General features: G+C 29.4%; 1 protein-coding gene across 2 annotated transcripts; it reads right to left on the bottom strand.

Moving 5' to 3' along the window:
• Positions 1-1,434: 1,434 nt before the first annotated feature.
• Positions 1,435-10,777, bottom strand: LOC132757475 (molluscan insulin-related peptide 1-like). Of its 2 annotated transcripts, none has more exons than XM_060748756.1 (3): positions 10,628-10,777; positions 3,181-3,406; positions 1,435-2,867 (listed from the first exon to the last, which is right to left on the bottom strand). In XM_060748756.1, the coding sequence occupies exons 2-3, from the start codon at positions 3,401-3,403 to the stop codon at positions 2,641-2,643; spliced, it is 450 nt and encodes a 149-aa protein (XP_060604739.1). In that variant the 5' UTR covers positions 3,404-3,406; positions 10,628-10,777; the 3' UTR covers positions 1,435-2,640. The 2 variants fall into 2 exon arrangements, with proteins under 2 accessions (XP_060604739.1, XP_060604737.1); XM_060748754.1 differs by having other exon boundaries at positions 10,547-10,699.
• Between the last annotated feature and the right edge of the window lie 6,209 nt (positions 10,778-16,986).

The following is a 16,986-nucleotide window of genomic DNA, read 5'->3' as shown; positions in this document are numbered from 1 at the left end:
AATGTGATAGCTTTTAACGTAAAATATTCAAAAATGTTCAATCTTTTTCAAAACAATTTATTTCGTAAAACAAAGGGTTTCCCCCATGAATTAAAGTTGGTTTTCCATTATTTTTAATTTTAAAAAGAAAATGTTTTTAAAAACCTTTTGATTCACCAAAAAATAATTCGTGAAAGAGATTTTTTTCAACAATTACCCCAAAAATTTTTAATGGGAAAAAGGGAAGATTTTGGTTAAAAAATTTAATTTAAACCATGTTTTTCCATTAAAATAGAATTTTTTTAAAAAAAATTAATTTCAACCAGGGGTAAATTTTAAAATGAAAAAATTTTTTCGGCTTTTTTTTACCATTTAATTTTCTTTAAAGAGATTGTTTTAACCAATTTAATTTCCAACAAAAATAAATGTCAAAAAAAGGAAAATTTTTAAAACCCTTTAATTCACATTGGTTGTGTTTTAATTTTTAAAATTTTAAACCTTTGTTCCCCAAATTAATTGTCGAACAAGAATGTGTTAAAACCTTTAAATTCCCAAATTTTTTGTAAAATAGATTTTTTAAAACCATTCTTCACCAATAGTAATGTTCAAAAGAGATTTATTAAACCATTATTCACCATGGTGTGTCATAAAATAGATTTGTTAAACCATTATTCACCATGTAATGTCGAACAAGAGATTTGTTAAACCACTAATTCACCATATAATGTCGTGAAAGAAATTTGTTTCAGGCAATAATTCAACATATAATGTCGAACAAGAGATTTGTTAAACCATTTATTCACCATGGTGTGTCATAAAATAGATTTGTTTAAACCATATATTCACCATGTAATGTCGAACAAGAGATTTGTTAACCATTAATTCACCATATATGTCGTGCAAGAAATTTGTTCAACCATTAATTCACCATGTAATGTCGTGCAGGAGATTTGTTCAACCATTAATTCACCATGTAATATCGTGCAAGAGATTTGTTCAGGCATTAATTCACCATAAAATGTCGAACAAGAGATTTGTTTAAACCATTTAATTCACCATAAAATGTCTGCCAGGATTTGCCTTCAAATTAAGTTATAACCATATAATGTCGTAAAAGAGATTTTGTTGTTAAATTAATTCACCATGGTGTGTCATAAAGAATTTTTTAAACCAAGAATTTCACCATATAATGTCGTACAAGGGAGATTTGTTCAGGAATTTATTCACCATAAAACGTCGTACAAGAAGAATTTTTTTCAACCATTAAATTCAAAACATTAATTGTCGAAACCAAAGATTTTTTTAAACCATTAAATTACCATGGTGGTCATAAAAGGATTTCGTTAAACCAGTTAATTTCCCATATTAAGTCGTTGCAAGAATTTTGTCAACCACTGATTTCACCATTAATGTCGTAAAAAGAGATTTGTTTAACCAAATTCAATTCCCATGGTGCGTCATTTAAATGAGATCTGTTAAACCATTAATTCACCATGTAATGTCGTGCAAGAGATTTGTTCAACCATTAATTCACCATATAATGTCGTGCAAGATCTTTGTTCAACAATAAATTCATCACATACTGTCGTAAAAGAGATTTTTTAAACCATTAAATTCACCATATAATGTCGTGCAAGAGATTTGTTAAACCATTAATTCACCATATAATGTCGTGCAAGAGATTTGTTCAACCATTAATTCACCATATAATGTCGTGCAAGAGAATTTGTTAAACCATTAATTCACCATGGTGTGTCATGCAAGAGATTTGTTCAACCATTAATTCACCATGTTGTGTCGTAAAAGAGATTTGTTAAACCATTAATTCACCATGTTATGTCGTGCGAGAGATTTGTTCAACCATTAATGCACCATGCAATGTCGTGCAAGAGATTTGTTTAACCATTAGTTTAGTTAACCATGGTTTGTCGTACAAGAGATTTGTTCAGGCACTAATTCGTGCGAGAGATTTGTTCAACCATTAATTCACTTTGTTGTGTCGTGCAAAGAAAAAACATAAATGATATCTACACCTTATTTTGTAGAGAAATATTCCAACATTTTTATAAAATTCTATAAAATGCTTTGTCTTGTAAGATTAATGGTCACAGATTTTGGGAAAAAGAAGTTTCATTTCCACAAATCTTTAAAACTATTGGTACAATTGTAATAATCAATGTTATTAATTAAGAAGCAGAGAAGAAATTCGTCGAATGCCCGTTGACTAGTATAAAATGTATACACTATTTACAATTCCGTATTATTTAATTTTTGTGGGGGAACCAAAAAAAAACACATTATTATAATTATTGTATTTACTTGAGCTTTCAAGGAGGCTGATAAAATATGCTCTGATAAAAAAAACCTTCATTTTGTTCTAGAAATATTTAATTTATCATTATCTTACATCTATACATCTAAACAAATTAACATTCACGGTTATTCTAATTAACAGAAAAATGACAGATGGAGTAAAAAAAATCACCGTACATTATAATCCTACTTAATTGCAATAAAATTAGTTTCTTGGTGCCTGTCTCTTTACACCGTGCTGTTGTTATTTTAATATATCACCGACAGTAAGTTAAAGTACATTTTGCTGTTGTAATATGAAAGTGAAAAATAATAGAGACAATTGTTGACAGGATATTACAATGAATGTTAGGGTTTATTTTTATAGGTGTCAAGTTTTTCGTGTGTACGTTTTAACAAGCGTGGTAACTGAGAGTCATCCATTGGCCTACAGTAAGACAATAGTTCCATGATATTACATTGGTTGTAACAACATTCACATACAATTCCTGTCGACACATATGATACTCGTTTCTGTAGGTAAGTATTGGCATCCTCACGATTCATCAAAATATCCGGATACTTCTTGTCTAGTTCTGAAAATAAAATATAATAAATAATTGTTTGTAATATTATATATCTAGTAAATAGTTTTGACCGATTGAAATACAATACACGTACAAGACTTGTTAATATGTCGTGTTAAATTTCTTGCAAAAGTTCATGTAGAAGAATAATTAAAGATTAGTATTAAAAAGGATACTATTATCTTTAATTAATGCTATTATATTACATTGCTTTATCATTAATATGTTTAAAGTATTTTATTATGTTTCGTTGTTGAATCACTTCGTATCTGAACTTGTTAATCAAAGTTTATTGTTTGTAGTAAAACACATGTACAATTACCATTTGATGCGTCACGTTTTCTTTTAATGAAAGGGTATAACTCATTGTGGCCATTGGCGCACAGAAGCCCTAGCAACTCGTCAATTCTGTTTCCACAAATTCCAAACTGATGTGGACCATTTTCAAATGTCCTAGGTGTGCACTCTTTATCCCCTAACGAGTTAGCAGGTAACGTTGACGAGAGTAGACACATTGTTATCATGTACAATGTTTCAATCAACATTTTCTGAAATATAGAAAAAGAAAATTAAATAATTAACCAGTAGGTTACCGATCATATTCTGACAGTAGTTATCTAGATGTATTTTGTTGAACTGGAGACAGTTGTAAATAACTAACATACCAAATATTTGTATTTTTTATTGAAATACATGTACACAACTCTTGTTGAATTTTTGTTTATTATGATATCACATGGCTTCATGTATTTATCCTTCGCCATACTTTACCATAAAGTATGTCCTGTTAAAGATTTCAGTAGTTTGAACTAGATATTGTTTGAGTAAGAACACAGTGAAAAAGGATTAACAAAATACCAAAATTAGAGAATCTCAGATTATCACGACGTATTGCACTATATTATACCTCATTTGCATACGCCCTACTATATTCAATATGACGTCATCCGGTTCATAAACCGCATACAGGACCGGGGGCGGTCCATAATTCTTATATGGACTGCATGGATGTCGTCATATTAATTATAGAAGGGCGTATGCAAATGAGGTATGATATATTCAATTATTTACACAGAAAAACGAGAAAATAACAATTAAAACCTTCCATTTTTAACATTCCATTCCAACAATGGGCATTTATATCAAACTTAATATTTGTTATTATACCACTTCCTCATAAATTAATATGTACCATCTAGTTGCCTTACTATGTATGTCACTGCAGCGGCAATTATGTAATCGCTTGTTAATTAAACTTAATGTACATGTAATGTTTTTACGTGTAAGTCGAGTGATAATTATATAAATTATGTGTGATTTACTCAGCTCGTTTATACATTTAACATAACCATAATTCACACAGTGTGCTCTAGTAACTTACAACTTCCTGCTCTGAATCGTTTCAAGTTGAATTGTCTGTCATTTTAATAATTAAATTGTTAAAACAGGTTAGATATTGCCTTGCTTATTTTAAAATTATTTACGATCACTTTAAAATAGATCTGTGATTTACATACTTTTTGTTCAATAGAGATTTTTTTGTGGTTGAAATTATATTTTGTCGAATGATATACGTTCCATTTTTTTAAAAATAGTAGTTCAATTATTAATGCGGCACAAACATGTCAACACTCCCGTTAAATCAGGGTATCATATTGAACTGTGTATAGCTTTAAAACACAGTGAAGTCAGCTTTAATTCTATTCTATTAAACGTGTTTCATTTTTTTCATTTATGGATATAACAATAACATAGAATACAGATTATCATGACGTATTACAGTGTAGCGTCACAAACCGAGTCTGAGACATTTTTTTCCCTTTTCAGATTTCGTTTTCTCTTTTTTCCCCGTCACATCAGCATTGTTTTTGCTGTGCGGAAGCCGTAAAAAGTCGCCCTGTACATTCAATCAGAGATGTTAAACTAGTATTTCAGATCCTTGAAGATCGTTAAGCACAACATTTGTGTAGTGTTTATGGTGATTGATTTTAGTTCATTTTATTTGAACTAGGTTTCAATCACTACTAGACACCGTCTATGCATTTTAAATTTTACCGCCTTTGACATCCTTTCCTTTTCTCTATTTTATCTAATTTATTGAAGTTTTTTTTCAGTACGGACTGTCTATTTTATTTAGATTGTAAAGAAGTTCTTTCAAATTATCTTATGATTCTCCGAATTAATACTCGCAACGCCTTCGTATGGCCTTTCACGTATTTCGAACATTGCAAGTAGAAAGTCTCTAAGCTGAAGCAGGAGGACCTTCTACTGTGTCCTGTTAGGGCATTGCGACACACACACAACTCGTAACAACGAAATGGTGAAATGTCGAACTAACAAAACCACGATGGTGAAAATTAAAAAAAAAAACGATAATGAAAAGTCGAAAGTACGATGGTGAAAAGTCAAAATAAGGAAACCACAATGGTGAAAATTCGATATAGGTTCGTGTTTTAATCTTCGTACTTTTATTTATTTACCATCGTGGTTTCGTTATTTTGACCTTTCCACTTTTCATCATCGTGTTTTGCACTTTCCCCCATCATTTTTTCGCCTTCCTGTTAAGCATGCATACTGAATGACAATCTATATAAAGATGGCACCGGTAAATTTATGCTGGGTCTTAAGTCACGATATAAGAAAAGTGATGCTTCCGCTAAAGAAACATTAAATACTCAACTAATAGACACACTGTTACGAAATACTGATTAAACTTATAACATCTGAATGAAAATCAAATTGGAACAAAACCGTATTTAACAATTTTTACGGTATCAATCATTGTCTTGATGTATTACATTATCTATCTCTTTTGATCAAGAAAACACTTAAGTTACAGATCTCCATCTTTGAACAGGGGATGATGCTCCATTTTTGTATACAGTACCTTGTAATGAATACTTCACCTCCTAACATTTTCTTAAATGCCATGATCTTGCACAGGTTCGTGAAAGGTTTTATCACTTACAGAACCTTTCAACTCAATCCGAAACATTGAAAGATTACTGAAAGGAATAAACTTACTTACCCATTTTGTAAACTTTCACTAACTCACTTTCAGCATAATGTTAATTTAAGTGTACGGGTAATGTGTCAATGTGCCGTTAAACGCAAATAAACAATAATGAAGTATTGCAATGTGACGTCACTTTAAAGCTCTTTAACCTTAACTTTAACCTTATGTTTTCTGGAAAGTATTGTTTTACAAACCTTAGCAATGTTAGAATTTTCAGTGTGTATTTTTGTCAACGTGAACTGAAAAATTAATAAAATACCGTCATTATCATGTAGTTTTCAAGGAAAATTATGACGTTAATCACACGTACTGTTGATATTTACGTTATCATCATAACCGTGTTAATAGATGATAAACGTCAACTGAACTTATCACTTTATTTAATAGCTCTATCACATTAGTTAAATGATACAGTAATACTGCTTTTCACAAAAAATGCTTGCGTTTGCGCATCTGTTTCATTGCATCCTGTGAACGTTGCCTTTGCCTTGTTGATCTTCATTCTCATTTTTTAAAACAGAAATCACTGTAATTTTCATATAATACTTAAATGACATGCTTACTTTTTCAAGTCATATTTCAACAATAATTTTTTTATGAATCACTGTGTACCATAAAAATCACAGAAACTTGAAATTATATCAGTCCGATTTTTTGTCAAATACCATGTATCAGAATAGAACAGAAAACTTAAATATTACAAACTTGTTGTCCTCTATCATTGCATAATTAATTTCCGATAATATATAGAATACATTACAATACAAAACATCAAAAAGTGTTTGTTTCTTCTTTTTAAATTACATAGTTTTCATCACTAATTTTCACATTTCATTATAATAGGACCCTTTATAAAAGTTTTTAAAAAAATCTTAATTTCTCTTTTTTAACTAATTTGACCATTTTTAAATAATGTTTACTACCACCCCGTTATTTTAAGTGTTATTATTTTTAGCATTGACAAAGTATGATCATTTTTCAAAATTTTCTAACCCTTTTTTTAATATTTCTGTGGTATTTATCTATCTATCTTTTGTTCACTATTTTTTGAAGACAACTTACGAGGAAAGACCAGCCACATACTTCAGTTGTACTCCGCAACAATAAAAGAACAGTTAAAAGAAATCAGTGTAAAATAGGTATAAATAACACAATTATTCTTAATTCAATGGGGGAACAACAATTTAATAAATGTATTTGCTGTATTTTTTATATCAAATAATTTATACATAATATATGAAAGCACTGTAAGTATTGGAAATAAGAGAATCATTAGAAACGGAATATTGACGCTGATAAAATGGTACAATTTCCGGTTATTGTTTCTCTACAAACTTTAATTAACACAAACATCAAGTTTCATTTAGCTTTATTTTATTCATAACTGTTAGACTGATATATAATATAATTTTTGCATCATTTCAACATAAATAGGCAAGTGATTCTACAAGTTAGAACGATATACAATTTTCTGAAATTGCCTCGTCGATTTTAAATAGAGTTCAATCTTATTAATAGATGAGTAAGCGTATAAAACAAATCAAACATGGATATGGGCCTGAAAAAATATCAGTTTGATTATAATCTCTTGTGCTGGACTTATTTTTATATTATATTACGGTCAATTATAATGATGATTAATGGTATGTAAACTAGGCCTAATAAAATCACTCTCGGTCATACAATACAAACGATTATTTTTAAATATGGATAAAATATACATGTATGTCCAATTTACATAGTATACATTTTTGAAATACGTGCACATTTCATTAAAATATATATGTTGTTCATGTATATTTCTTTAAGATTCTTTGTAAGAAATGAAATTTCGGCCTCAAAAATGGTCAAAAGTACATCGTAACTGTGGAACTTGTAAGAGACGTAATTTTAACACAGTATCATGTCTTGGTTGAGAGTCAAAGTTTACTTTCATTCAATGTTTTATATCAATATGTTATTGTTTCGTGCTAATATAGAAGGAGAGAGACGTAGAGAGGGTGATGTACATAGATAGGGACAATTTATTACGGAAATGTATTAGTCATTACGAGCATCAATATTGTATTTAACTCGGGTTTCGTGTATGTAATCAAGATGCATTCAGATAACTTTGTTATGTCCGCTTCCTTCGTTTACTTAATTGTAAAGAAGATACAAACATTATGCTCAATCAGAGACTATATCCATTAAACTCTAAGAAGCCTCTCCTTCAATATCGATAATTGCCAAGATAGGACTGTTAAATACAATTTAAAGCAAAAAACATACATTATTAAAATTACTGAATTATAAAGTTACCCGCTAATCAATTCATGTTGAGAAAGACAACGAGATATTCGAAAATGAATTCTTTAAAAATGTCACAGAATTAGGGATACATATAAATATTTTCAACACTTTTTGGTGTTCAAATTACATTGACTTTATCCGCATTTGGGCCACTTTATTATTATTATTATTATTATTATTATTATTATTATTATTCCTGGAAAGCACGCTTACAGGATTGATTTAAGAGACAAGCCGGTTTGCAAATACAATAACCAAAACGTTCTACATAATCCAAGAACATACGTGATCAAAGAGCAAATCTGTTCAACATGATCTAAGAGCAAAGACGTTGAACATAATAAATAAAACAGTCTGGATGATCCAAGACTGTCAACATATTCCATGACACCGGGTAATTGACATCACCAAAGGGACATATTGAATGATGTTGGTATCACAAACATGATATGATACCGCGAGAAGTATGTATACGTATGTTGTGTGCTACATATAAAAGCACAACTCTCTTTCTTGTTAAACAACTAAGCTGGTGATGTTTTTAAAGTTATCTTTGAGTTTATAAATTTACATACTTATTCTAAATAATGTGTGGGAATAATATTTCTTTGTTCAATTCATACGTGTAATGATCATAATTTCGTGCATTACCAAAATATCCTTTGAAGAGAACATTTAACAAGAAATTCAAAGGACTTTTATTTACGGCGACTGAAATTAAATAAACAAGTTGCACTGTTTTGTATTAAAATGCGAAATTATTCTAATACCGTTAATGGTGGTTATCTATCTATATAATAAAAGAAACATAATAACAAGATCTACGGTGCTGCATTTTTAAAACCGCATCTCTACCCTTTCTTTATTCATTCCGTAAAGGAACTCAAACAAAAAAGAATGGATACATCGATATGATATTGTATTTCAATTTAACCTTGCAAAGTTATTGCATTATTTTAATAGTGTGTTGAAGTGTAAATCTTTAAAGATATAAAATTGTTTATTATTCACTCACTTATTATTATGTTTTTTTACAAACCGAAAATAAGAATGACAAAGCCGTTGAAGGATTTTCAAATTTTAGTTTTTTGGTGGCATTTGTCATTTGATTCTTATTATCCCTATTCTGAATATGAATATTAGATTTTTTTATAATTAACAGACGATTGTTTAATCAAAACAGTATAGTAATATTTCGTGTTTTCGAGTGTAAACTTTAGATATATAACTGAAATCTAAAATAATTCAAAAGAAATAAGAAATGCGTTTTTTTCTGTCGCATGAAATAATATCACTATGTCAGGAATCACACTTTATGACGGTGTTGTGAGATATTTGACCTGGTAGCGATTTACTAGTAAATTATTTCTTTGAATAAGCTATTGATATTCAATCAACCAATATATTGTATGTGATAAATTTAATTATATCCTTGATAGCTATGTGAAGAAAGGTGTAAAAATCAACTTACATAAAACAGATAAAAATAACATAAATAATCATTGACAAATATTGAGTTTTAAAAAGGAAAATTTCTTTATTTTATTATCAATTATGCAGAAGTATTCCAATAAAAATCTTTTTAAAAAATGCTTGTAATGTGTTTTATCGAATTTTTTTTGGATAGAATATATAGAAATGCCATTTTGTTATATTCTTATAAATTTAATTACAGGTAAAATGGTCCGTATTGTAAAATACTTAGAGAAAATGGTCACGTATTTTACAATAATTTTAACTAAAATTTTACTACATTATAATGTATACAAGTCGTTTGGTTATGAATGAGGAACATTAAGTTTTCATTGGTTTAAATATTGAAAATCGTTAAAATTGCTATTCGTTTATTATAAATAATGACTTTAATGTTATATTCTAAAGTGTTAATGATGGTTCTGTTCAATGCTGGCATGGTGATAAGCAAACAAGTTATGTTTGATATGTATGCATTGATGTGAAAAAATTCGTTTATAATTCGACAAGTTATTAAGAGTACTTTATTATAATAAATAAATGAATTATCATCATCAATATATCCTTAATCTTAATCCTAAATATATGATTTATTATCAGTTCAGTGTACTTTATCATTAAGAATGTTCATGCAAGCGTTTTAATTATACAGGATATGTGTTATATGTGTGCACTGTTATAATTAAGATGTCTGTGGTTTTAGATTATTCTGTGCTGTAATATTGTCAACACGTCATAAAGTATACCCGCTTCATATCTATTATCATGAACAAATGGACATTCTAAATTGAATTTACCGAAAACTAATTTAATACTTGTATACACACAACGCAAGTATTATTGAAATCAAAAGATATTACTGGTTACAGACAATATTTATCATAATTACAGAAAGAAAATAACATACCATTCTTTAAATAGTTGAAAGTCCGTGTACAAAATTATAATATCATTATATCTTTGAAATTGTTTAAAACGTTATCCTCACCAAAATCGGTAGTTGAGCTGTAGTCCACGCCAGCGTCCCTGTTACACACCTTGACTACGTCTAGTATTGTACCGTCGACATTCACAGAGACTGAAATATATAATGTGCCGCAGTTATATATGACGAGAATCATGACGCCAGTGTCAGAGGTAAAATGTAGATTTTCCAATAATGGTAAGTATTTGACATATTATGAAGTCCTATATGTTGAGAAGACCTAAGAACTGTTACTAATATCCGACAACGGATACATACAGGCTTGGTAAAAGACAACACTTAATCTGACTTCGTGGTAAAATTATTATCAATATATATATATAGGGACTCACCTTATATAAGGATATATACCCTGTACTTTTCAGTGTTTTTAAAGGTGGGGAGATGGTTGACAAATTAATTAATAGTCAAGGATATTCATACATAGTTGTTGTCAACTAGAAGAAAGTGACGTCAAGATGTTGCGCTCTTCCTAACTATTGAAATGATTAAATAAATATTTTTCATGATGTATGCATGAATACTATAAAAAACATGCCGATGATATTTTTTAAATTCTTGTTTTATTCAAAATATTGAACAAAAATAGTATTCTTAACATTTTTCACATGGCACAATATTTAACACATTCAACGTGCATATCCAGTAACGCAGGAATGTGCAAATAACGTAAAAGTAACGCCGAATCTGTGCAATGCTAATTGCCAAAACGAATGACACAGTAAGTAAATAAACTAAAATATTTTATTCTAAATCAAATTTAAAGAAATGAATTAGCGCACATGTCTGCGACGACATTATACTTTAAAAGAATCAGCATTACATTTTTTATCTGGAATATGTTTACTTTTTAGATTATTCGTGAGAAAGACAACCTGATTACCGTTTTGAAGGTGACGTTTGTGTTTCGTCAAATAAATATGTACATTAAACGCATTTAAAACATTATATTTTCATATTCTGTTTATCTAAGACATTTGTCAAACTACAAGTGTCGTAAAACAATAGAAGAAATGCTGGTTAAATAAAATTTAGCTACTTTTAATGAGATTCAGTTGCTTCAGTGTTCGGCGTTATCTCGTAACAATGGTCTCGATTATGTTTTATCTGCTAAATAAGTGTAATATGACACGAGTAGATCGGAAAATGTCTCAGGTACACAGAATATAAAAAATCATAAAATTATATCTTTGTAACTGTATTTAAAGATATCAACGACACTAAAAACCGCGATCAATACGCTTGTCAGGTCGTCATTTTCACGAATGATCTTGAGAAATAAACATTTTAATGGAAATATATTTAAGAGTTTTAAAGTATAATGTCTCAGCAACCGTATGCGCAAATTTATTTCTTCCAATTTGACAATTTACTTATCGCGGTGCTCGCTTTAGCCACTAAATTGCACAATTCCTGCGTTACTTTTGCACAATTATGTTCATACTGTTGATGCATAAATTATGTTCATTCTGTTGATGTATCATGTTTATACTGTTAATGCATTATGTTCATACTGTTGATATATAATGTCCATAATGTTGATGCATTATGTTTATACTGTTGATGTATTATGTTCATACTGTTGATATATAATGTCCATAATGTTGATGCATTATGTTTATACTGTTAATGCATTATGTTCATACTGTTGATATATAATGTCCATAATGTTGATGCATTATGTTTATACTGTTGATGTATTATGTTCATACTGTTGATGCATTATGTTCAAACTGTTGATGCATTATGTTCATTCTGTTGTAGTATTATGTTCATACTGTTGATGCATTATGTTCATACTGCTGAACTGATGCATTATGTTCTTACTGTTGATGAATTATATTAATTATGTTAAAGTATTATGTTCATACTGTTTATGCATTATGTACATACTGCCGATGCAGTATGTTCATACTGTTGATGCTTTATGTTCATTCTGTTGAAGTATTATGTTCATTCTGTTGATGCTTTATGTTCATTCTGTTGAAGCATTATGTTCATTCTGTTGATACATTATGTTCATACTGTTGCTGCATTATGTTCATACTGCCGATGCAGTATGTTCATACTGTTGATGCACTATGTTCATTATGTTGAAGTATTATGTTCATTCTGTTAATACATTATGTTCATATTGTTGCTGCATTATGTTCATACTGCCGATGCAGTATTTCATACTGTTGATGCACTATGTTCATTCTGTTGAAGTATTATGTTCATTCTGTTGATACATTATGTTCATACTGTTGCTGCATTATGTTCATACTGTTGATGCATTATGTTCATACTGTTGATACATTATGTTCATATTGTTGCTGCATTATGTTCATACTGCCGATGCAGTATTTCATACTGTTGATGCACTATGTTCATTCTGTTGAAGTATTATGTTCATTCTGTTGATACATTATGTTCATACTGTTGCTGCATTATGTTCATACTGTTGATGCATTATGTTCATACTGTTGTTTATACAATTGATGCATTATGTTCAAACTCTTGATGTATAACGTCCATACTGTTGATGCATTATGTTCATTCTGTTGAAGTATTATGTTCATACTGTTGATGCATTATGTTCATACTGTTGATGCATTATGTTCATACTGTTGATGTATTATGTTCATACTGTTGATGCATTATGTTCATACTGTTGATGCATTATGTTTATTCTGTTGATGTATTATGTTCATACTGTTGATGCATTATGTTCATTCTGTTGAAGTATTATGTTCATACTGTTGATGCATTAAGTTTATACTGTTGCTGCATTATGTTCATACTGTTGATGCATTATGTTCATACTGTGGATGCATTATCTTCATTCTGTTGATGTATTATGTTCATACTGTTGATGCATTATGTTCATACTGTTGATGCATTATGTTCATACTGTTGATGTATTATGTTCATACTGTTGATGCATTATGTTCATACTGTTGATGCATTATGTTGATGAGTATTGTTGTGCATATACTGTTGATGCATTATGTTCATACTTTTGATGCATTATATCATACTTCTGCATGAAGTATTATGTTCATACTGTTGTGATGCTTTATGTTCATATTCTGTTGAAGTATTATGTTCATTACTGTTGATGCATTATGTTCATACTGTTGATGCATTATGTTCATTCTGTTGATGTATTATGTTCATACTGTTGATGCATTATGTTCATACGTTTGATGCATTATGTTCATATTGTTGCTGTTTAATGTTCATGCTGTTGATGTTAAATGTTCATACTGTTGATACATAATGCTCATTCTGTTTATTTATTATGTTCATACTGTTGATACATTTTGTTCATACTGTTTATTGTTTAATGTTCATTTGTTGAAGTGTTTATGTTCATACGGTTTATACATTATGTTCAGTATTACATTATGTTCATTATGTTGATACATTATGCTTCATACTGTTGATGCATAATGTTCATACTGTTGATACATTATGCCTCATATGGTTGATGCATTATGCTTATTCTGTGAAGTATTATGTTCATACTGTTGATGCATTAAGTTTATTACTGTTGCTGCATTAATGTTTATACTGTTGATGGCATTAATGTTCATACTGTTGGATTGCATTATCTTCATTCTGTTGATGTATTATGTTCATACTGTTGATGCATTATGTTCATTATTACATTATGTTCATACTGTTGATACATTATGCTCATACTGTTGATGCATTATGTTCATACTGTTGATGCATTATGTTTATACAATTGATGCATTATGTTCATACTGTTGATGCATTATATTAATTCTGCTGAAGTATTATGTTCATACTGTTGATGCTTTATGTTTATTCTGTTGAAGTATTATGTTCATACTGTTGATGCATTATGTTCATACTGTTGATGCATTATGTTCATATTGTTGATGTTTAATGTTCATGCTGTTGATGTTAAATGTTCATACTGTTGATACATAATGCTCATTCTGTTTATTATGTTCATACTGTTGATACATTATGTTCATACTGTTATTGTTTAATGTTCATTCTGTTGAAGTGTTATGTTCATACTGTTTATACATTATGTTCAGTATTACATTATGTTCATACTGTTGATACATTATGCTCATACTGTTGATGCATGATGTTCATTCTGTTGATATATTAGGTTCATACTGTTGATGCAGTATGGACATACTGTTGATGTATTATGTTTATACTGTTGATGTATTATATTCATACTGTTGATGTATAATGTTTATACAATTGAAGCATTATGTTCATACTATTGAAGCATTATGTTCATACTGTTGATACATTATGCTCATTTTGTTGATGCATTATGTTTATACTGTTGATACATTAAGTTCATACTGTTGATGTATAATGTTTATACAATTGAAGCATTATGTTCATACTATTGAAGCATTATGTTCATACTGTTGATACATTATGCTCATTTTGTTGATGCATTATGTTTATACTGTTGCTGCATTAAGTTCATACTGTTGATGTATAATGTTTATACAATTGAAGCATTATGTTCATACTGTTAAAGTATTATGTTCATACTGTTGATGTATTATATTCATTCTGTTGATACATTATGTTCATACTGTTGATGCATTATGTTCATATTCGTGATGTTTAATGTTCGTGCTGTTGATGTTTAATGTTCATACTGTTGATACATTATGCTCATTTTGTTGTTGCATTTGTTTATACTGTTGATGTGGTATATATGTATCGTTGATGTCTTTTGTGTATACTGTTGACGCATTATATTCATACCATGTTTTATTAACACTGCAAATTAACATTTTTTACAAATGCATAGAATAAATGTGTTTCTTCAATTTTGTCTTCTGTCGTTTATGAATATTTAAAATGATTTTTCTGGAGACCGACATCAAATTTTAATAAGATTTTTAATAGGTCTTCCTCCACTAGTAAAGCTGGTACGTCCCATATGACCTATATTGTACGTGTTTGGGGAAAAAGCATACTAACATTTCCAAGGCTGAAGATAAAAATATGTATAATGTATGACCTGTTATATCATATAAAAACACATGATATAGTTCACTTACATTTATAATGACAATTTATTCATATGAAAAAAATCACAAGAGCAACATATGTCCTTGGTTGTTCACATTTTTTTTCGAAAAGAAAAAAATTACCATTTGTATGATACATAACTTTCTGTGACAGTGTTGTAGCTCTTAAAGAATACACTCAATTTGCAAATAAGTTTAAAAACTCATTTAGATTGTTGGCTAAAAAGTTTTGGTTCGTTTCAGTGTTAAGGGCATCCATGGCTAAGTGTTTATTTAGATTGTTGACTTGCCCCTCATATGTTATATTTTTCTGGTCTATCAGGATCATTGATTTCAGTACTGAATTGTGTTGAGGACTGAATACTGCTTAAGCCGGTGCTAGGGACATGAAAGATGATGAACTGACTCGAACAGTCACCATTTTACTAGCCGATGCTAGGGGTCATCAAGGTTTTTGTATATTTAAATAAAAACCTTAAGATAACTAACTAGATGAAAGTTCATTTTTGAAAGAACATTTTATGAAATAAATCATTGCATACTAGTATTTGGTTCTGACAAACCATGTATTACTTGGCATTTATCGACAATGATGAAACATAAAATATATTTTATTAGCAAAATTGTGGACAAAAGTGAAATGCAAGATAATTTAATTCAGTGTTTTGTTTGGAAGTCAAAATACTAATTTATTTACATTTTATGTTAAATAATTTCCCTTTCAGATTCAGGTAATAACATCTAACATGCTCTAAAACCATTATTTAAACATTTTCCCCCCTTATAAATAACGAAACATTAAATGTTGTTCATTTCTGAGGCACAATGTGCCTTTAATGTGTATTTATACTATTGTGCAGCTTCCCATAGATTGAATATATATTTTAAAAATTGATATGAAGTTGATTTCATTTAAAATAAACAAGACATAAATAGAAGTACCATCTTTTATAATACAAATATTTATTAGTATTTAAGAGAAAACTACTTTATATTAGTGAGGTTTAAGAGTACTTTGTTTCAAGTTGATATTGATAATTGAGATGTCTTTTGCAAGTAAATATATTATGGCAACAAGATAGGAAAACTTTTTTAAATAAAGTTGTCTCTTGGAAATATGTGTATATTTCCGTATTACATTAAAAACCCTGGCTTTTACATGGCTTGGATTAGCTTGGAAAACCCAATGTTTCCCGAATTCCGGATAACATCTATTCTAAGGCCCATATTGATAAACGATACTTAATCTCAATCTCACGAAAGGCGTCCTCAAATAACGCTAGAGGAGACTAACGGTAAGTAACTCACAATTCGTTTTGTTTACTCAACCTTATCTTT

This window comes from Ruditapes philippinarum, unplaced genomic scaffold (assembly GCF_026571515.1).
Source record: "Ruditapes philippinarum isolate M1 unplaced genomic scaffold, ASM2657151v2 ctg1464_1_1_1_1, whole genome shotgun sequence".
Lineage (NCBI taxonomy): Eukaryota > Metazoa > Mollusca > Bivalvia > Venerida > Veneridae > Ruditapes > Ruditapes philippinarum.
Note: the sequence above shows the minus strand (reverse complement) of the source record. Positions and strands in the feature narration are given on the sequence as shown.